Source organism: Castor canadensis, chromosome 14, assembly GCF_047511655.1.
Source record: "Castor canadensis chromosome 14, mCasCan1.hap1v2, whole genome shotgun sequence".
Lineage (NCBI taxonomy): Eukaryota > Metazoa > Chordata > Mammalia > Rodentia > Castoridae > Castor > Castor canadensis.
In genome coordinates this window covers 39343202-39365926 of record NC_133399.1, presented here as the reverse complement: position 1 = coordinate 39365926, position 22725 = coordinate 39343202, and the positions used below count along the sequence as shown (strand labels likewise).

Here is a 22725-nt window from a genome sequence, read left to right as displayed (position 1 = left end):
GCCTCAGATCTTGGTTTGATTTTCACATGCAGGAACTTTCTGTGCTCTTGGTTTTCACCCCCAGTATTTTCAGTATTTCCAGTATTTTTCATTCTTGGCCTCTGGTTCTTCATCCTGCCAGGCTACTGGTATTTTGCCCCCAGCATGTCTCCTTAAGGGAAGGAGGGGACCCTCCACACCCACCCCCAACAGATCAACAAAACCTATCCTGGTTTAATTGGTGCAGAGATCTCAGCTTCTTGTAACTGCCGGAGTTGGGAAGTGCAGAGATGTCCTTGTCTGTGATTTTGCTGTTCTGTCAAAGGATTATGGAGCAGGGGCTAACTGAATGCCAGAATAAAGCTGTACAAGAGCCTGGTCTGGGGGCTAAGAGGCCTGGGTTGGTCATGCCGTAGGGCATGGAACCCACCTTCTAGCATCACTTGTAACTTTATAGCCTGGAGGTGGGAAGAAACAAATCTGCTTGGAAGGTTAATTAGGCAAGGGCCAATGGTGAAAAGGAGTAAAAAAGGTATTGGTGGTCCCAAGAAGGGGAGAAGCCAGGATAACCATGACCAGCTATTTGCCCATGAGTTCCATCCTCAGGTGGTTCGTTTTTTAAGTTGAGAGACTTGGAGGGTTAGTTTGAACTAGTCCTGACCTATTAACCCAAACCGGCAGTCTTCCCCAAGCATAGAACAGGTCCCCCCTTGTGTGGAAGAGAGCCAGTCTAAAGCCCTCTTGTTCTGTAGGACCCCAGCCATCAGAGGGTCAATGGATCTATGTAAGCCTGTGAGAGTTTGGCTATGGTGTCTTGGGCAGCAGCCACCTCTGCCAACAGGATTTTGTAGGTTAAGGAGGAAGAAATCATTCCTTCCACTCCTATCTCTATGCCTGGGTAATCCTGAGGCCTTTTAGCAGAAGTATGCGTGGGATGCCCTCATGTTTCTCATGGGTTCCTAGTGTCCATACCAGGTGAGAGAAAGGCAAGGGTGGGATTTCCTGTCCATTTGAAAGGTAGACAGGTGTGGGTGTTAACATCACGTACCTGTGAGTAGGAGCCATGCTTTCACAACCTCTCTGCTTTAGTGATTTTTAGAAGGGTTAGCACAAGTAACTCCATTTGGAGTCTGACACCTTCCTCTGACACCTTGTCTGAACATTTTGTCTCTAAATGGTCCCTTGTTGTCAGGATAAGCTTTATCCCAATAGGCTTTTCCTCACTGCCAAGATGATATGTCCCTGTCAATCTAATCTGATCCCACATTGGAGGAGAACTGACAGGTCAGAGGCCATGCCATTTTCACTTGAGTCTACTGCCTGTGACTCCCTGGGGTGCTTCAGTGCTTCTCAAGCCACTTAATCGGCATCATCTGCATCTGGATGTCCTAAGCCCATTGTCCTCTCAGGGTGCCAGGACTAAACTCACATCCTTCACCCCAGAAATACTTTCCGTGTCCCCATGCTCTGAAGGTTACACAAACCCCACTCAAGGAGGATTTGGATTTCAACACTGATGATGGCACATGCACCGACAGTGTAATAAATAGTTGGATCATGTGATCTTCAGATGGTCAGGACAGGTACAGCTGGTCCAGTTGGCTTGAGGGAAGCAGAGACTGTCGGGCAGGACTGGATAGTGCACTGAGGCTGGGGCTGGGTGAGGTCTAACCCTCCTACCCACCGTCACAGGACAGGTGGCACTCGTGGGGAGGCAGGGAAGAAGGGCAAGGAGCCATCCATGGTCCAACATCAAAAACGAAGTCAGCCTACTTGTTACAGTTTCTCCCCAAAGTGTTTGATCAGTCACTGTAATGTGCTGTGTCTCACTTAATTGAACAGGAATTTTGAGTGTGGATTTTAAAACCACTTGGCCAAGCAACATAGTAAGAGTTAAGACCAGCAGCAGAAATTGGAAAGGCAGTTGCATTCAGTCATCCAGGGCCATGGGAGACAGCCAGGAAAATATGTCAGCAGAGTTTTGTGGCATCTTTCCAAATATTTCAGTAATGTCAGAGACTATGTTAATTTATAGCCTCATTTGTTCCATTAAATGTGAATCCCTTCCAGGTTGTCTACCCACATGCAGCGGGAGGCGCCTTTAAGAAAACCTAACTCTCCATGGCTGGCCAATGAGTAATCTCATGGAAAGTGGACACCAACTCTGTGTGGGGACAGTTGTCCTTGTCAAGCCTCTAACCACAGCAATTTGCTGCAACTCTAATAAATCAGGCCAAAAAAGGCTGAGTTTGAAGCTGAGCGTGGTAGTGCACACCTTTCATCCCAGCTGCACAGGAGGCGTAGGGAGATGGATCGTGTCCAACACGGGCCTGGGCAAAAATGCTACTCCATCTGAAACATTTTTTTAAAAAGCAAAAAGCTTGGTGCTGGTGGCTCGCACCGGTAATCCTAGCTACTCAGGAGGCAGAGATCAGAGGATCAATGTTTGAAGCCAGGCCAAAGAGTTCCGCAAGACCCTATTTCCAAAAAACCCATCACAAGAAGAGGGCTGGAGGAGGGGCTCATGTGGTAAGAGTGCCTGCCTAGCAAGCTAGAGGCCCTGAGTTCAAACCCCGGTGCCACAAGAGAAAAAAAAAAAGACCATTTAACTGAATACCCTGGTCAGAGGATAGGGACCAGCCTCTGTGGATGGGGGCAGGGCCCCTCTGCCCTACAGACTCTGTTCCGTTCATTCTTTGTCCATGTGCACCTCAGAAATTTGCACGCGGAACCTAGTCTCTGGAGGTTTGGCTTCAGTAAGTAGACGTGTGATGTGAGTTTATATTTGGAAACTGTGAAGTGAAATACCCCTAAGATCTGTGTCCTAACTTGTTGGTCTCACATGCAAGGCTGGTGGCGGTGTTGGGACCAGATGATTATTTTTGTTTGGGGTTTTGTGTTTATGTCACTGGGGTTTCAATTCAGGGCTTTGCCCTTACCAGGCAGGTGCTCTACCACCTTAGCCACGCTGTCGGCCCTTTTTGCTTTAGTTATTTTTCAGGTAGGGCCTCCAGTTTTTGCCTGGGCAGCCTCAGGTTGTTACTCTCCTAAACATGGCTCCCCACATAACAGATCAAAAGTGTGTGCCGCCATCTTGCTTGTTGATATAGGGCCTCCCTAACTTTTTTCCCAGGCGGATTTCAAACCTCTCGAGCTCTGCGTCCAGAGTAGCTGGGATTATAGGCATGAACACTGTACCAGACTCCGCTATTGTTAATGGCTCAAGAATTTGTACAAAAAGTTCAGATGAGACCAGTGGTAGGGAGAGGCGTCTAGAACTGGAAAATGAGAATTTGAGCTGTTCCTTGTTATGAGATGGAGAACTTCCACCCCGCCCTCCAATCCCTCACTTGATTTCAAGAGTCTCAATAGCTGGACACTGGTCAGTTGAGGTGGGACCTGCTATGGAGTCACTGCATCTGGCAACACACTGAGGAGCAACACACATGGGTAGCACGTGTCGCAGCGCTCAGCTTTGTGGCTAACCCACAAGTGCCACTTTCATCTGAGGAAGTGGACATCGGGGGGACCCACCGGCCTGATGCAAGGAGGCTGGCCAAAGGCTGAACTCTCCAAAGGCAGGAGCTGGGCGGGGCCTAGAGAAGTGTCCAATCAGAGCTGCTGGCATCAGGAGGCGCACGCAGTCCAATCAAGGCCTGGGGGCGGGACATTGCGGCCCCCAGCAGTAGCGAGCGAGTCCTCACGTGGGGCGGTGGGGAGGATGCTCCGGAGTGGCCCGAGCCGCAGAGGATGGTGAGTGCCCCGTAGGGGAGGAGGGGGTGGGAGCCGCTAGTCTCCTGAGCCTATGTCTGATGGTAGCAGGGGACAACACCCGGGTATCCGTCCTCGCTTCTCCCCGGGACTGCAGAGAGCCTCCACCCTGGCTCATCGCCTCCAATGGGTTGGGCATGGGGCCCCTGGGGACCTGGACACAGCCTCCTCCCGTGACAGAGCCCTCGGGCACTGCATAGCTTCCCCACCAAGGGCTTATTCTTGGGGGATCGTTAGAAGTCAGCTGAGCTGGCGGGATGGAACGGTGAGGAAGAAGGGCAAAAGCGCCCTTGGGTTCTCAGGCAAGGTAGACATGAACCCCACCCTAGAAAACACCCTTGGGAGTCTGGCGGGGACACCTGCCAGAATGGCTTGGCGGCTCTTCTGGGAGCGCCTCAGAGAACAGGTGGTGGGGGTGCGTGCCCCACGTGGTAGTGGCCGGACATGACCTTGAGTCAGACAAGTTGGTTGCCAGTTGAGCACTGGCCCTCCCTGACTTCTTCACCTTCAAAAGATGTATTGGGTTACTTGAGCTTTCAGTAAATGTCACATATGTTTAAGGAACACTGTTGGAATAAGAGTTCCAGAGGCTTGAAAGAGGCGAATTTTGGGGGAAATAAGTTCTAGTCCTGTATTCCATTTGTTAAAAATTCTGTGCGTTTTTTTCTGTTCCTTTTTTTGGTACGTAGTTAATCTGCTCACATCTGTTGTTTTCTTCTCAGTGGTGACAAGTGGCATTCCAGGGCTTGGCCTAAAGAATGCCACTTGGGCCAGGTGTGGTGACTCACATCTGTAATCCTAGCTACTTGGGAGGCAGAGATCAGAATCATGGTTGGACACCAGCCCAAGGAAAACAGTTCATGAGACCCCCCTCTCAACCACTGGCTGGGCGTGGTGATACATGCCTGTCATCCCAGCTATGTGGGAACAGTAGATAGGAGGATCTCGATCCAAGTCCATCCAGGCTAAACAAGAAAACTTACTAAAAAATAAAACAGAAAGGGCTTGGGGTGTGGCTCAAGTGGTAGAGTGCCTGCCTGGCAAGTGCAAGACTCTGAGTTCAAACCCCAGTGCTGCCAAAAATAAAAGGAAAAAAATTAAGAGGCTGGGGGTGTAGCTCACTGGGAGAGCACCTGCATAGCATTGACAGGGCCCTAGGTTCAATACCCAGCATCAGAAAAAGAAAGCAGGTGACAAGGCAGCTCCTCCTCCTCCCACATAAATAGGATGGACATTTGCATCGGGTCGCTGCTGGGAAGAGCAGGTGAACTGTACCCTTAGAACAGCAGCATGGTGGCCATCTTCTGCTTTCCAAGTATGTCATCAATAGGCTGAGGATGTCTTGAGACTAAGGAATAGAGTCTGCATCTCATTGGTCCCCAGGCTCAGGGGCTGGGCTCATGTGACCCACAAGGGACAAAGAAGTGGCAGAAGTGGGTAGTGTAGCTTGTCCAACAGTTTGTGGGGTATCCCTGCCTCCTGGGATTTGAAATAGGGAAGTGTCCTTTTGATTTTCTTTTTTTTGTTTGGTGCCGGAGTTGGCTAAGTGCAGGCTCGCCATCGCACCACACCCAGATAGGGAGTCTCTTTCTTGAGGACGGCCTTGCTGACACCTTTATGATTCGATCTGGAATCGTAGCCACATTTCCTTTTGTAGTCATGAGCAAATTCACAAGAAGTTCTGAATTCAGCGACCTCACTTGCAGTGTGGGACTCTCAAGTCATTTGTCATGGTGAAGACAGCCCACGAATGGCCTTTAAGACTGTGGTGAAGCGGGTGCTCTGGCCTCTTGTCAAAGGCATGTTCCGGTGGCACGCAGCATGCTGGCGCTCACGGATGTCAGAATGGTGTTGAAGGCACCTGTCTTCCTCCTTCTCCTGAGCTCCACTGCTCAGTACCACCTGGTGCTGAACAGCACACGTCAAAATGAACATTTCTCCCTAAAATGTCTTGCCACAGCAAGAGTGCTGGTACACTTGTAATGTCCTGGACGGAAGGCCAGCTGGGTTTCCACAGGCCCTGGGGAACCTGTGGTCGCTGAGGGAGAAAACCTGGTGTCACTCATTGTGGATATTTTTGGTGATGCTGGCCTTTGAACTCTGGGCTTCATACTTGCTAGGCAGGTGCTCTTCCACTTGAGCCACTTGCCAGCCCACTCATTGTATTTTTCAGTCATTAAGCATCCTGGCTTGAACTTGTGTTTCATGTAGTCCTGAGTGATGCCATCAGCAGCAAGAAAATAGATGAGGCCAGGCACCAGTGGTTCATGCCTGTAGTCCAAGCTACTCAGGAGGCAGAGCTTAGGAGGATCACGGTTGGAAGTCAGCCTGGACAAATGGTTCACAAGACCCTGTCTCAAAAAACCCTTCACAAAAATAGGGCTGGTGGGGTGGCTCAAGGTGAAGCCCCTGAGTTCAAACCCCAATACTGCAAGAAAGAGATTAAATAGTATTTGTCACAAGAAACTGAAGGTCACCTGGTAGAATGGCTTGAGTGGTAGAGCACCTGCCTAGCAAGCATGAGGCCCTGAGTACAAACCCAGCACTGCCAAAATAAAGAAAAAAAATCAACAGTCATAAAATGAATTTTTAAAAAACATGTCTCTCGGGCTGGGATGTAGCTCAGTGGTACAGCGCTTGCCTAGCATGCATGAGGCCCTGGGTTCGATCCCAGCACCAAAAAAAGAAAAGACAAAAAAAAAAAAAAAAAAAAAACATGTCTCTCATGTCTCCAGTGCATTCTGGGCTATGATGACCCTGCAAAAAAGAGGAGTGTGACTGTGGAAGAGACACAGTAGGAATGTATACAGAAGTTTGGTGTTTTTGAAGTGATGTAAGATATGGCACAGGATAAAGGAGAATATGGCACATATATGCAATGGATTATTAGTCAGCCATAAAAAGGACAATTGCTGACATTTGCATGAGTGAATGTAGGGGAGAATAAGATGGGTGAAATAAGTCAGACAGAAAAAGCCAGATACTCTATGATCTGACCTATGCGGGTCAGAAAGAATCACACTCCAAGAAGCAGAGTGTTATGGTGCCTGGGGACTGGGGAGGTATTACTCAAGGTACAAATTTTAATTTGTAAGATGAAAGCATTTCAGAGCAGAGGCGTGCTCAAGTGGCAGAGCACCCGCCTAGTAAGTGCAAGGCCCTGAGTTCAAACCCGTAACTGCAAAAAAATAAGTTCTAGAAACCCAGTGTACAATGTGGTGACAAGAAGTAATACCTCATGCCTGAAGCATGCCATGATCTACAACCTCAAGTGTTCTCTGCCACCAAATTTTTTAAAGTATGTGAGATGAAGGCTGGTAATTCACTTGATGGTAGTAATGACTTCACAGAGTATATGTTCAGATCATTATGCTGCACATTCTAAACATACACAGTGTTTATCTGTCAAAAGAAAAACTGGGACTGGGCACAGTGGCTTATAACCATAATCCCTGCTACTCAGGAACCAGAGGTCAGGATGACTCCATTTAAACAAATAAGTCAGGTGTGGTGGTGCATATATGTAATCCCAGCTAGGAGACACACATAGATAGAAGGATAGTGGTGTGAGCCCAGCTGGGGCAAAACCATGAGACCCCCACCTAGAAAAACAAAACTAGCTGGCAGAATGGCTCAAGCAATAGAGTGGCTGCCTAGCAAGCATGAGGCCGAGTTCAAACCCATACACACTTTTGCACAGGAAGTGAGCAGGGACAGAAGACATAAACAGACGTCAGGAGACACAGAATCACATGTGAACATCTTATGAGTTATGTCCAGTCCCCATGCATGTCACCATCCTACTGCACACACATGTGGTTTGTTGCAGGACTCAGTGGTCTTTGAGGACGTGGTTGTGGACTTCACGGCAAGGGAGTGGGCTTTGCTGACTCAGGCTCAGAGGAAACTCTACAGAGATGTCATGCTGGAGAACTTCCGGAACCTGGCCTCAATAGGTGAGGGCCACAGCACCTGTTCATTCGTTTATTTAGAGCATAAATATTTCTTGTTTATCTCAGGCTGTTCAAAGATTTGCAGTGGGCATGCAAAGTACATTGGTTAGCAAGACACATGGTCACAGCTGTCACAGAGCTAAAACAGAGTATCTCTGTAACAGGAAAATCTGCACATTACACTACTGTGTCTTTATTTCCTCTGTGTTTAAAGATTTAGGGTTCTGATCTGGGTCACATTAAGAGCTCATATGGTTTAATTATGTCGCTCAGAACTCATGAGTTGGGATTTGGGTGTTGTGGCTCACACCCGCAAATCCAGCTACTCAAGGGACAGAGATGGACTGCAGTTCAAGGCCAGCTCTGGTAGTAAGTTAACAAGAACCCATGTCCATCAACAAACTGGGCTTGGTGATGATGCCTGCGATCCTGTGCAAAAGCACAATACCCTACCTGAAAAACAACTAAAGGCAAAATGGATGCAGCATGTCGCAAGTGGTAGAGCGCTGGGCTTGCAAGCAGAGGTCTCTGAGTTCAAATCCCAGTACTGCCAAACAAAAGTCCACCAGATGTAGCTACCCAATCTTGGCTTCCCAGCCTCATAACAAGGAGCCCAAACAAACCTCTTTTCTCTATAAATTAACCAGTCTTGGTACTGTGCTATAGCAACAGAAAAATGGACTACCACAAAGGCACAGAGAGGTTTGTCATTTCGTGTGATGATTTTTCTGTGCTTGTTTTCAGTTGTCTGCCATGTTCCTTTGTGGCTGTTAGTAATGAAGTCACAACGCAGCTAAATTCCTGAATTCCCTTCTTTGCTCACAATGCTGACACCTAAGATTTGTTTCTTTTTGTTTCAGATGATGAGAATCAAGCCCAAACCAATACAGCCATTTCTCACCAGGGTCTTTTTGGAGAAAAATTATCCAATAAGCAGAAGATAGCACGATTCACAAGAAATGACACCTGGGCGTCTCTTTTAGGGGAAAATTGGGAAGTCCATAGCATTAAAGATAAGCACAAAAAGCAGAGGAGACATTTGAGGTGAGTGGCAAGAAAAAAGGATTCCAGGAGAAAACCTTTTTCTTTTTTTTTCTTTGAACACAGGGCTAGGCAGGCTCTCTACCACTTAAGTCACTCTGCCAGCCCTTTCTGTTCTGGGCGTTTTCAAGATAGGGTCTCGGAAACTATTTGCCCAAGCTAGCCTCAAAACTCCATCCCTCCCAATTAGTTAGGACTACAGGCGTGAGCCACCAGTGCCAGGCCACAGGCAAGTATGTTTTTAATTCATTAAATACAAAGATTCTAGCCTGGTACTGGTGGCTCATGCCTGTAATCCCAGCTACTCAGGAGGCAGAGATCACGAGGATTGTGATTCCTAGTCAGACCAGACAAATAGTTCGAGAAACCCTGTCTCGGAAAAAAAAGTCACACAAGAAAGGGTTGGTTGAGTTGTTCAACCCAGGGTAGTCCCTGAGTTCAAACCCCAGCACCATTTAAAAAAAAACTTTTTAAAAAATACAAAGGTTCTCTCCTAGCTGGGACCGGTGGCTCACACCTGTGATCCTGTTACTGAGATCCGGAGGATCGTGGTTCAATGCCAGCACAAGTGAAGTTATTAAGACTCAATCCCAAATAACAAGACACGTGCATGTAACCCCAGTACAGTGTAGGTAGGAGAATCGCTGTCCAGGCCAGCCCAGGCATAAATGTGAGACCCTATCCCAATAGTAACCAGAGCAAAAAGGGCTGGGGGCGTGGCTCATGTGCTGGAGTGCCTGCCTAGCACATGCAAGGCTCTGAGTTCAAACCTTGATGCCACCGTAAGACTGCACTTGTAACTCCCATTAATGACTATTAGGAGATGACTCACACAGGCCGCTGGTAACTTGCTGCCCGTTTCCGCAGAGTTCACGTGGCGAGGAACCTCGGTGGGGGGCGCAGGCGGACCAGGCGCGGCGGTGCCCTGCCCGGGACCCTGGATGCTAAGCTGAGCCAGGCGCCCCCCGATGCTGGCAGGCGCTACGAGTGCGGTGAGTGCGGCGGCCTGTTCACTCACTCGTCGTCCCTGCACAGGCACCGCAGGATTCACACCGGCCACAAGCCGCACCAGTGTGCACAGTGCGGCAAGGCCTTCAGCCGGCCGTCCTACCTCCGCATGCACACAGGCACGCACAGCGGGGAGAAGCCGCACGCGTGCGCCGTGTGCGGGAAGACCTTCCTGCGCGCCTATTCTGTCAGCGAGCACGCGAGGATCCACACCGGGGAGAAGCCGTACGCATGCGCGCAGTGCGGCAAGCCCTTCAGCTGCCCCAAGTCCTTCCGCGCGCACGTGCTCACGCACCGCGGCGGGAAGCCGTACGCATGCGCGCAGTGCGGCAAGGCCTACAGTTGCCCCAAGTCCTTCCGCGTGCACGCGGCCCTACACAGCGGCGCGCGGCCCTACGCATGCGCGCAGTGCGGCAAGGCCTACGGCTGGCTCGCGTCCTTCCAGAGGCACGTGAGACGGCACAGCGGGGAGAAGCCCTACGCCTGCGCGACGTGCGGGAAGGCCTTCGCCTGGCCCTCGTCCCTGCACAAGCACGCGAGGACGCACGCGCCGAGGAGGCCCACGCAGGGGAACTGCGGCCGGCAGCCCGCAGCGGGACCCCCTTCCTCCAACTGCGCAGACGCGGCGGCTGCGGAGAAACGCGACGCGCGGGGGTCAGGTGAGGAGCCTTCGGGTCTCTCGGCCTCGCGTGCACGCGAAGACGTGCGGTGCAGAGCAGTCCGCAGGTGTAGGCAGCGTGGGGAAGCCTCCCACCCGCCTTCGTCCATCCCAGAGCCGGCAGGTGCAGTCCGGAGTGGAGCCCTAGCCGAGTGAGAAATGGGAGTTCAGTTGTCCCAGCCCTTCTAAGGGCACGCGGCGACACGCCACACAGGAGAAGAGTCCTATAAATAGTATGCCCCAAGCACCGAATGCTCGCCTGCAATCCCAGCTATACAGGAGGCACAGACTGGGAGGATCACCGCTCAAGGCCAGCCCTGGGAAGAAGTTAGCTAGAACCCATTCTCAACCTCCAGCTGAAATGTGGGAAACGGCGAAGGAAACAAAGTCAACGCGACCATTTTCACAGGAAGCAGGGAGTTTATTACGCTAGCGGACTCGGAAGGTAATTTCTCAAAGCGCTGAGCCCGGATCTGTGTCGGGAGCTGGGTTAAATACAGTTTGTCCCCCACCTCCTACAGAACGCGGTCACAGTTACAGGAAACACTGCAGAGCTAGCAGAACGCTGCTTGTAGACTCAGAGTAGGGAAACCAAGGTGAATACCAGACACAGTAAATCCCAGGAAAATAGCCAAGCTGGCCCCAACAGTACAGAAGGTCTTAAGTAGAAGAATTACAGTCAGGCTGGCCTGGGCATAAACATGAAACCCTATCTGAAAAATATGAAGCAAAAAGGGCTGGGGTGTGGCTCAAGCGGTGGACCGCCTGACCACCAAGCCAGGGCCAAAGATACGGTGTGGGAAAGCTGATGCAAATTAATTCATGTATAATTGCTGAGAACCTTCACACCAGGAGAGAAATCTTATAAAAGTTGCCTCCATAAGGACCTCAACCTCAAAGCAAACCCCCAGCAAATGAATTTCTAGTTTTCTTGCAAACATTGAGGTGAGATTCTCTAAGGACACGCTCCTGTAGATGACATAAATTTTTATATAGTGAGTTTTTTAGTAACAGTCGTTTTCCATTTTGAAGTGTGTTGCTCACATGGGTGATTTGAAGTATATTTTTAACTTGCATTAAATGTAAGTTTTACTTTTTCTCACTTTTTTTTTTTTGGTGGTGGCACTGGGGTTTGAACTCAGGATCTCATGCTTGCTAAGCAGGCTGTACCACTTGCTCCACTCCACCAGCTCTTTTTTGGTGAAGGGTTTTTTTGAGATAAGGTCTCAAACTATTTGCCTGGGCTGGCTTCAAACCTCGATCCTCCTGATCTCTGCCTCCTGAGTAGCTAGAATTTTAGGCGTGAGCCATCGGTACCTGTGTTTTAAGTGTAATTTTATATCTTTTTTTATTATTCTGAAGGATGGGGCTATCAGACCAATGACCCACGGGCATTGTCTGGCCAGGTGTATTCCAAATGGGGTTTCACCTGCCCTGTCGCGTGTATTCCACCTTTGTATCTTACTGAGAAAATGGAAAAAGCTTTTGGTGGTACTGGGGTTTAAACTCAGAGCTTCACACGTGCTACACAGGCACTCTCCTACTCGAGTCATGCCCCTAGCCCATTTTTTATACTAGTATTCTATTCTACCATAGGTCTGTGTTCTCAAATAATTAATTTTTAGCCATAGGGCTGTAATTCCATTTTGCTGGGTAATAAATAGCTGGCACAAATTTGTTAGCATGCGTAGGTCTTGAAAAGTATAGTCTCATTTGAATGCATTTTCACCTGTTCTGCTTGCTCTTGCTTCTGGCTGGGCACTGCCCAGTATGTCTGAATTAAGAAGGGACACTTTGATATCACAAGTGAAATCAGAAGGGAGAAATTTCTGGGGCTTGTCCCGTATTAACATGTATAAGGTTAGGAACTACATTTCCCAGGATGCCTTCTCTGTGTGGTTCCATGTTAGGGTTTTGTAACACCCCAGCATGCATGACATTTGGAAGAAGCAATTACTCAATTTCATGAGCCAAACTACTCTTTATTAACTTATAATAAAAAGGTGAATAATGCTTTTTATCAGTTTAAGTATCAAATGAATCTATTAAAATGTAGAAAAAGACGCAAATACACTTAAACTTGTTATGATTAAACTTATTATTTTTATCATTAGTAGCATCAAGTCCAAGTGAAATAAAATAAACTGTGACAAGAGAGTTCACCGGGAAAGGACACTGCAGGACAGTGGATATCAATTCATTTATAATCACGCCACTAAGCCTGCATTAATCACTGTCCCCATAATGTCTCTAGGGCATTCATGGCGTTGACAGTGATTGGTCTCCCTAAGCACGAAGGTAAAATCATGGTTCAGCCTCAGTTCTGCAAAGGTGAAGATGTGAGTCCATGGCACACGTGCTTATGAGATGGGACGCTGGTAGCTGGGACCCAGTGTGGACGTAGGTAGTGGCCTTCCATATTTCCCAGCAGCGTTTTGTGCTTGGACACACTGACCAACCAGATCAGTTCTGAGGAAGCCAGAGCAGCTCACAGCTTGGGGACCAGTTACAGCCACTAAGGCCACAGGCACAGTGTTCCACTCTGTGAGGTCTCCCTGTGAACGTCACTTCCGTGCACAGCCACTGTGGTTTGTGGGTAAAAGCCAGTGCTGTAGGAGAAAGGAGAGGACCTAAGTGTCCAAGGAGCAGTGGCAGTGAGCTGCATTCAATGTTTTACCCATGCCCAAATCCAGAAATTTGAGTTTGTTTTCATTGTGACAAGTGAAGTATTGTTTCAATGAACTGCCAAAGCCCCTAGAGTCATGCCACTCCCTCAGGCTGCTTCCTAGGGGCACTCACACCCCTCTCAAGTCACAAGGAAAGCACCTGTGGCTTTGGGCACTCTGCCTGTGCCCTCTCCTCTGCACAGACTACGGTCACTTCAGAATCAGCTACCTCATCTGATGACCCATCTCAACACCTTTCAAACAGTACACAGGATGAAAGTGAGCCACTGGGCCTCGTGCATTGAGGGGGCAGAGGTAGGAGGATCATAGTCTGAGGCTGGCCTTAGGCAAAAACACCAGACCCGACCTGAAAAATAACTAAAGCAAAAGGCTGGGGAGTGGCTCAAATGGTATCGAATGCCTGCCTGGCAAGTGCAAGGCCTGAGTTCAAACCCCAGTACTGCCAAAATAAAAACTTAACCACAGGGAGCAGAGTCCTGATAAGCTGTGCACCCCATAATAATGAGGTCTCCACTTCAGGGTACACGTGTGCTCCCATTGGTTCTGGGCACTGTGGAAACTTTCAGACGACACTGGAGGACAAATGTTACCCAGTTTCCCAAATGTGGCATCAAATTTTAAACACAGCTCTCAACAGCTCACATTGACATGACATTCTGGAAACAGCGAAGGTGCAGGAATGTAAAGCAGGTCAGGTCCAAAGACTGGGTGAATGCTTGAGTACAAATGGACGCTAGGAGTGGTTTGGGGATGGTGGTGTCGTTTTCCATGTATCAATTGTGGTGGGACAAGCATGTATTTAGGAAAACTTATCGAAACCAGCAGTGCAGAAAACAACACTATTTTTAGATAAATGAGTAGAAAACAAGAACCCCTTTCACAGACCCAGAGGAATCTCACTTGCATCCTAACCTGTGGATGTGCGACAGTACTTTCCACTTCCCACTCACTACCCATGGAAACTTCCTTGAACTGAGGCTGAAGTTAGGGGCACTCCCCATAGTCTCACATGCCCCACAGCACCCACTTAACCAGAGGGCAGTGACAGGAGCGGGCAGGGTCTCTAGGTTCACATGCAGTTCCTGGGGCCAGAGCTCTGGGAACACTGTGGCTTCAAACGCCAGGACTCTAGAAAGTTCCAAGATGATCCTTTGCCTGATGGAAGTGTCCTGATCCATTTGCACATCTACCCAGGTCCTGTCCTTAGGTCATATGCAGCTCACTTCTGACTACCTAACTCCTCAGAGTCAAACCTAGTTCTAATTTCATTGCAGCAAAAGTTCACTAGACATCCACACCTAGGCCCGCTAGCAGTCATTTCTCTGCAGAAATTCCTTGTGACAGCCGGGCATGGTGTCTCATGCATGAAATCCCAGCTACTTTGGAGGCAGAGATTGCAAGGGTCACAGTTTCACCCCAGCCCCTGCAGAAAGCCATCAAAACCCCATCTCAACCAACAAGCCAGGAATTATGATCATAGCTGTAATCCCAGCTACATGGGCCGTGTAGGTAGGTTCCAGCAAAAACTATAGGAACCACCTTGGAGAAATAACTAAACAAAGAAAAAAAAAAAAAAAGAGCTGTGCCTACCTAACAAGTGAAAGGCCTGCGTTCAGTCAGTCCCCAGCACCGCAAAACACCCCAGGTTCACATCACCTGAAACTTGGCAGCAAGACCCGTGGGCCCACCGTACGCATGCGCAGTGACGCCCCGCCCCTACCAACCAGCACGCACGTGCATTCAACTCTGGGCTTGTTTAACACTCCCACACAATAGGGTCTACAGGGCATGCCCCACTGCACCCCGGGCTTATTTCATAGGCACGTAGCACCCATAATCCCACACCTTTGAGGAAATGTAGTTTAAAGCAAGCATTTACCCACAGACTTGAATCCTGATCCTCAGATGGCTCCCAGCAGGCAGCGCGGGTGGATGGGAATTGGTGTCATGGAGGCATGTTGAGTCCTGAATCTTCTGGACTGCACGGGTGCAGAATCCTGAAGGGCGGCACCTCTACTAGGACCAAAGGAGAGTTGCAGGTCTTCTTGAAGCCTGCCCACTGGAGACTGCGGCGTTCAGGGCGGAATCGGAAGTGATGACGAGCTCTCTCTTTCTAAAGTCCCGCCCCACTCCTGATGTGAACGCTTCTGGTTGGCCTCTGGCGCTAGGTGCAGAGCGGAAGCGGAAGTGCTGGCAAGCTCACCCTCCAATCCCGCGCTACTCTGATTTCCACACTTCTGGTTGATTTTTCTGGCCAGAAAGCATCCTCTTATGGTTTGGGATGGCACCCCAGAACCTGGCAGGTGAAGCACTGGGATCACGAGTTCCAGACCAGCCTGGCCTTTCGTGAGTCCTTTCTCAAAATAAAATGGCAACTGGGATGTGCTGGGGATGCATAATCCTGAGGTGAGGGACGAGCTGGCTTCAACAGCCAGAACATGATCCGTTCCCCTGCAGAACAGCACATACTTTGATGATGTAGCCCACTGTGTCATGACCCTTGAGGTCATGGGCAGGCTGCCTTTCATAGTCCCTCATCTGTGGTGCAAGTTGCCATAAACAGTGGAGATTCAACTTGGAGTGGTGGTTCACTCCTATAATCCCAGCTACTCTACAGGCTGAGGCAGGAGGATCACAAGTTTGATTGACGCCAGCCTGGGCAAGGTTAGTGAGACCCTGTTTGAAAAACAAAATACATGGCTTTTGTCTTTAAGCCTAGCTACTTAGGAGGCTGGGATCAGGAAGATCACAGTTCCAGGGTGACCAGGCAAAAAGTTTGTGAGACCCCATTTCAACCAACTAAAGATGGGTATATGGTGCGTGTCTGTAATCCCAACCCAAAGGGTCTGAGGCAGAAGGATTGTAAATTCCTGACCAACCTGTGCTACATAGTGACACCCTGTGTCAAAAAAAGAAAAAAAATTTTTCTTAGAGGAAATGTATTACATATATAAATTCTAATATCTGTGAAATTAGGAGATAAACAAAATCCTAAAAATGGTGGCAAAGTAGCATCAAAAACTAGCAAGATGTTTGGAGCATAATGAAAATTAGAAATAAATAAAACCATCTAAAGTCCCAACACTGATATATTAAAAACACGCTTCCAAACAATGTGTGGGCCAGAGGCCCTCCTAGTACAGATAAGGCAGTTTTGTACAAGTAATTCATAATTCAGATTCTGTATACAGCAAGTGAAGTAGTTTTGTATGGTATTTGCAGGTAGCATAGCACCCATCCTGTGCTGTGACATGTCCACCCAGAGCACATGAATGCAAACTGACTTGGGAAAAGTCTTTGCAGATGTAATGAAGGCTCTCAAACCAAATCGTGGGACTATGGGATGGTAGAATGCTTCCCTAGCCAGTGCAGGGACCTGAGTTCAAACCACGGTTACCATGGAGAAAAAAAGAAGGGATCATCATGGATTCTTGTGGACCCTGAATCCAACACCCCATGACCGAAGTAGACAAAACTCTCAGGTGATGTATAGATAGTGGAGCGAATGGCAGTGATGCACCTATAACACAAGGAACAGCAATGACTGTGGGCATCCACCTGATACGTGGAGAGAACCACAGTCACAGTCTCTCCTGGAACCTCTAGAAGAAATCAACCATGGGTAGGGGTGTGGCTCAGTGGCACGCACTTGCTGGGTATGTACAAGGCCTTGGCTCCATCCTCTACACCACCTCCTCCCAAACAAAGAAACCAACCAAAATGAAACCTTGATTTCAGACTTGTAACCTCCAAAACTATGAAAGATTACATTTGTTTTAAGCCACCAACATTGTGCCAATTTGTGACGCAGGTCAGGAATAGTTATCTGCTAAATGTTTTCCAATGAAGGACTGGAAATGATGTGTGGAAGTGTAGTTTAAACATAAGGCACAAATAAAGTCACCTCTATATTTAAGACCTCGTTTTTTAAAGTCTAATGGTGGGAATTTGCTGTGCACAGTAAGCCGTCAACAGGATGGTGTCCCCACATTACTTGCTGACACAGTTTCCCTCCTGCACGACTTCTCCAGTTTGAAGGAAACTGGAAAAGGCCAGTGGAAAGGCCGTGTTGAAAGGCCACACAAGGCTTTTCAACACGGCTCACATGGAGAGAGATGGTCTCCATTGTAGAGTCTCACGTGTCTTTGCCATGAGGAGCGTCTGCTGAAAGTTTTGCTGCATACTTCCATGCATAAGTTTTCTCTCTACTGTGACTTCTCACACGCCCTCGGAATGATGACAACCAGATGATGCTTTTCCTGCACTGTGCACAGGTCTCCCGTGGGTTCTGAAGTATAAACAGCTGCTGAAGGCTTTTCCACATGTGCTACACACATATGGCTTCTCTGTTGTATGAGTTCTCACATGACCCTTAAAGGATGAGGGAGAATGAAAGCTTTGTTGCAGTGCTTACACGTATAAGGCTTCTCGTCACAGGGTGTCATCGAGTGAATCCTCAAGTCTAAAGGCCAGATGTAGGCCTACCCACACTGTGCACCTGGACCTTCTCTCCAGAGTACATTCTTGCATGTATTAGAGATAAAAGGAAAGCAGGAAGCTTTTCCCACATTTCATGCATTCATAGGCCTTCTCTGTACTGTGAACTTCCCTATGTTTTCTAAGGGAGGAAGGAATTGGAAGGATTTCTCACACTCTGTGCAAGCATGAGTTTTCTTGGCAGTGTGGGTTTCTCTATGTGAGCATAGGTTTCTCTATGTTAGCTTAATGTTTTCCCACACTGCTGACATTTGTAATGTTTGTCTCCTGTGTGGGTCCTCACATGTGCTCTCAGTTTGCAGAAGTAGATGAAGGCTTTCCTACACTCTTTATAGGCATAGGGCCTCTCTTCACTGTGAGTTCTCTCGTGCCCAGAAGGATGAATAACAAGCAAACCTTCTCTGCACACTGTTAAACTTGCTGGCTGAGTTGGGATGAGGCTGCCAGAATCTTCAGGGACAGAGTGTCCGTGATGGCTTTTTCAAAAGTAATGAATTTGACTCCAGTAGACACTCTCTCATGAACATTGGCTTTTAGAATTTAGTTGAAGCTTTCTCCACGTTGACCACTGCCAGTGTTTTCCAAAGACTTCTCCACCACATGACTACTATTGAAAATAGGAATCATATTATCAATGACTTAATTGCTAAAGATTTGTTGATGACTTTCAATGATTAGTATGACTCTGGTTTCACCATTTCCAGTGAGTGCATATGTCAATGGAGGATTCAGGCTTAGGTATCATTTGCAGTACTTTTCATACATAAGGTGTTTTTTCCTGATAATTGTTTATAACTGATCTCTCTCTCTCTCTTTTTCTCTCTCTCTCTGGCAGTACTGGAGTTTGAACCCAGGGCTTTCCACTTGTGAGACAGGCACTCTACTGCTTGAGCCGTACCTCCAACCCTTTTTTTTTTGTACTGGGGTTTGAACTCAGGGCCTACACCTTGAGCCACTGCACCAGCCCTTTTTTGTGATGGGTTTTTTTGAGATAGGGTCTTGGGAACTATTTGCCTGGGCTGGCCTCAAACCATGATCCTCCTGATCTCTGCCTCTAGGATTATAGGTGTGAGCCACTAACATGCTCTTGAGATAGACTTTTTTCATGTAAAAGTCACTCATCTCAAATATGTCCCTTGGTTCTTATTCTAGTCATCGATATCTTGGTATTTTTGATTGTCTCCTAAAAGTACCAGTAATCACATCACTTTTTTTGGAATTACACTGTTCACTGCAAATGTCTTCCCTAAATACACACCATAGAGGATGTGACACATGAATGTTAAGTTCAGTGTCATAACATGAAACAAATGGAAATGAAAGTTACTTTCCTGGAGGAGCAGAGCAGAGTGAAGACCAGAAAAAAGTGGGAGAATGTGTACATTTCTTCCCAATAGGGATCCAAACATCAAGGAGTTTTATAAGGGAAATTGTACATTTTTGTGGTACTACGGCTGAACCCAGGACCTCATGCATGCTAGATAGACGCTCTTACCACTTAAGCCACTCCACCAGCCCTTTTTTGAGATGGGTTTTTTTGAGATAGGGTCTCAAAAAAATTTGAGGTCTGGGTTGGCCTCAAATAACGATCCTCCTGATCTCTCCCTCCTGAGTAGCTTGGATTACAGGAGTGAGCCACTGGACCTGGCTTGTATTTTGTTTTTGAGACAGGGTGTGGCTAACTTTGCCTGAGCATCACCTCAAACATGAGATTCTCCTGCCTCTCCCTCCTCAGTAGCTGGGATTATAGGCACACACCAGAAGAATGTACTTTGAGGGGGGAAAAGACTTCAGGTAATTTTGCTCTTTTAGGACTTGGACAAAAAGGACACGAGTTACATGAGAGATATGAGCACATCTGTCCTACTTAGTGCTAAATTCCCACTGTTCATTCACATTGGAGTGGACATATTAGCTCAGAAATACTTAGATTCTAAATGACTAAGTGAAGCAACGTCACAGTCACCTACTGAGGTCAGGTTCCAGAGGGTCACCAGGAGCACATCTCTGTAGCCTTTCTTCTGAGCACAGTCCAGCAAGGCCCATTCCTCCATGGAGAAGTCCATGACCACTTCCTCAAAGACCACAGAGACCTGCAACATCTATTAAATTCTGCTTCAACCAGGAACCTTTCCCACCACCGCATGTGGAGGGAGGGTGGGACTGACTGCATTAGAAGATGGACACTTGATTTGCAGCAAGGCCACACATGCTACTGTGTCCCCCACCAACGTTAGGGGCCCTGTCCACCTATTGCTTCCTCTGCTTCAACACCCATTCTGAAGTGACCCACCATGTCTCCCAGACAGAGATCTGGCAGCATCTCTCACGGAATGTTGGCTTTTTGGATGATTGTGCCTGTATCCATGCTTCCTCTCCTCCAAAGGGCTTCAGAAAGAAAGTCCTGCTGTCAGCACACCCCGGGACCCCAGCTGGCTGGCCCTGCAGTGTCTCAGCTCCGCTGCTGTGGAAGAAAAGCCCCAGTGTTTCCTGGAATTCTCACCCAAGAACCTGTGCTGCCTGGACTTGACCCAGAGCGCAAACCTGACATGCTCACTCCGGCTGCCCGGGAAGCAGCCGTGGCTCGGTGAGCTGGCCGTGGACGTGGGGAACATCGCAGTCTCCAGACCTCTTCTTCCAAAGGCCCGGAGGTACTGCACATTGAGGCCGCAGCTCCGTGTGAGGCGGGGCTGGCTTGCCCTCTGAGGCAGCCATGTGCCGAGGTCCTTTGCTCTGGTTTGGTGGCACAGGTTGGCCAAGCTCTACCTGACCCCAGCCCGGCCCTGGCGAGAGCATCTGGAATGACGTCACCTAGCCACCCTAGTAGTTCGCACCTCCTGAAGGGATTGTCCCCAACTGCCCGCAATGCTTCCCAGGCACCAGCTGCAGAGCCTCCATCACACCGGATGCTCTGGCTAAGGTGCAGCAGTGGGGACCCCAGTTCTAGAACTTTCCAGATGAACACCTACAAGTGTCATCCACACAGGAGAGAGGGATGAGCTGGTGTCATGAATGACAGAACTGTCAGAGCTGCATTGTTTGGTCCACACTGAAAACCCCAGGACCAGGGGCTCCACAAGGAGTGCACACTGGGGGCCCTGTGAACCCAACTGCCTGACCAGTGTGTCCTGTGTGGGGACACTAACCACTGTGAGCTCTGTGCTCCCAGGGGACTGTGTGTGCGTCACACTATAGGACATTCAGGCAACTCCATCTTACTGGCCCGAGCTGTGTTGATGCCTCCTCAGTCCAGACGAAGAACACAGAAACTGGGGGGTGCCAGCTGGCTTTCAGAGTCTTTTATGGGGAACAGGATGACCCATAAGGACACAACCAAAATCAATACTGCTCTGGGCATGTCGTCCCATACCAGGAAACCTTGCACTCTGGAGACTACAGCAGGCAGCCTGGGTCCCATAGTGAGACCCTATCTCAAAAAAAAAAAATCAATGCTGCAGTTTCTTTGCACCCTGCTTCCCAGAGTCCTGGTAATAATTTTGTTGTAGACATCAGCCCACGGCCACTGGGTGGACTGCAGGGAAGGTGACCTGGCTGACCTTGAGAGTCCTTGTCCTTAGGAAGTCCTGCTTTTGAGACTTGTCCTTGGCTGGCTGACCATTAGGAAGTTGACTTGGGGATGGCTCCTTTTGTCACATGTGCTAAACTTGATGCCATTCATGGGTGACCAGTGACTCCTGAACACCTGCATCTCCTGGAAGGTCAGGATCCTCGCATGCCTGTGACTGGCCCATAAACACCCTGGAGATTCCTCCCTACTGACCTTCTCTGCTGTCATACCTGACACATGCGGGGAACTTGTGCACATTGTCACTCTGCTGGGGGAGGACTCTGGGGATATGTACCTGGCCCCTCTCAGCTTCACCCTGTGCACCTGTCCTCTGTTGGCCATTTTGTCTTTTCAGTGTATTCAGTGGCAGTCACAGAGCTTCCATGCTAAGTCCTACAGGCCCCCCAGTGACTCTTCAAAACTAGGGGGGGGCCTTGTTTGAAACCATGAAACACTGAAATCCTCCACACCAGTAACTGATAAAATGTGCATTTAGCCAGGTGCCAGTGGCTCACGCCTCTAATCCCAGCTACTCAGGAGGCAGAGATCAGGAGGATCTCAGTTCAAAGCCAGTCCCTAATTTGTGAGACTCCCAGCTCGAAAAACTCATCACACAAAAAAAGGGCTGGTGGAGTGGCTCAATGTGAAGGCCCAGAGTTCAAGCCCCAGCACTGCAAAAAAAAAAGTCTTACTTGGTGAACAGGTAGTAACAGAGAGGGAGGAAGCAAGGAGGAGAATGCTTAAAACCAACAGAACACAAGATTGAAAGGAGAATATTTGTGTACTGGAACGAAGGACTGAAACATTAATACATTTTTGTTTTCTAAATTTATTTATTTATTCTTTTTTTTTTTTCATATTGTGTGCTGGGATGTCGCCTTAGGAAGACACCGAGGGCTTAAGGCCACGAGGACCTTACACGCGGCTCCACCGCTCCGGGCAGCGGGGACCCCGGCCACCTGCTTCCCACGCCGTGAAGCTCGCGGAGGGCCGGTGCCCGGGAAACGTGCCAGGAGCACCGAGACCCCCTGCTGCGCGGCACCATTGTCGCGTGTTGGTCCCAGTTTCTTTTGGAGCATTCTGGGGTACCTGTCTGCTGAGTGTAGCTCGAGGGGACTGGACAGCTCCGAGGGCCCTCTGTGGTGGCTCCTCCAGTCCCCCTCGGCTGGTACGGGCCGGCAAGTCCTGTTTTGCCCCGTCCTGCCCGCACCATTTGTAGCGCAGGTCAGGGCAGCGACCTCGAGGGCTGGGTGCCTGGGCGCAGATTACCATCGTTGGGGGGCTGCTCCCGGCCTCACAGAGCACCTGTTGTCATTGATGTTTGGACAGATGTGCAATCTGGTGGCTTCCTTCAGACTGGGCTGGCTGACTAACAGCACAGGTGGGCTAGAGCAAAGCCGGTGCAGGGGGAGGGGCTGCCTCCTGTAACAAACACCCACCCGGGGTTAGAGGTCACTCTGACCTCTGGGGCCGAGTGAGAAAGGCCTCACGAATCGTGAATGGAGGCCCCCACCCCGCGTGGAAAGCTCCAGCCTAGTTCTTTTCCAGGACTGAATTGAGTCT

General features: G+C 49.0%; 1 protein-coding gene across 1 annotated transcript; it reads left to right on the top strand.

Moving 5' to 3' along the window:
• Positions 1 to 3510: 3510 nt before the first annotated feature.
• Znf556 (zinc finger protein 556) lies at positions 3511 to 12489 on the top strand. Its single transcript, XM_074053442.1, has 4 exons — positions 3511 to 3732; positions 7580 to 7706; positions 8564 to 8747; positions 9612 to 12489. The coding sequence occupies exons 1-4, from the start codon at positions 3730 to 3732 to the stop codon at positions 10564 to 10566; spliced, it is 1269 nt and encodes a 422-aa protein (XP_073909543.1). The 5' UTR covers positions 3511 to 3729; the 3' UTR covers positions 10567 to 12489.
• The last annotated feature ends 10236 nt before the right edge of the window (positions 12490 to 22725 follow it).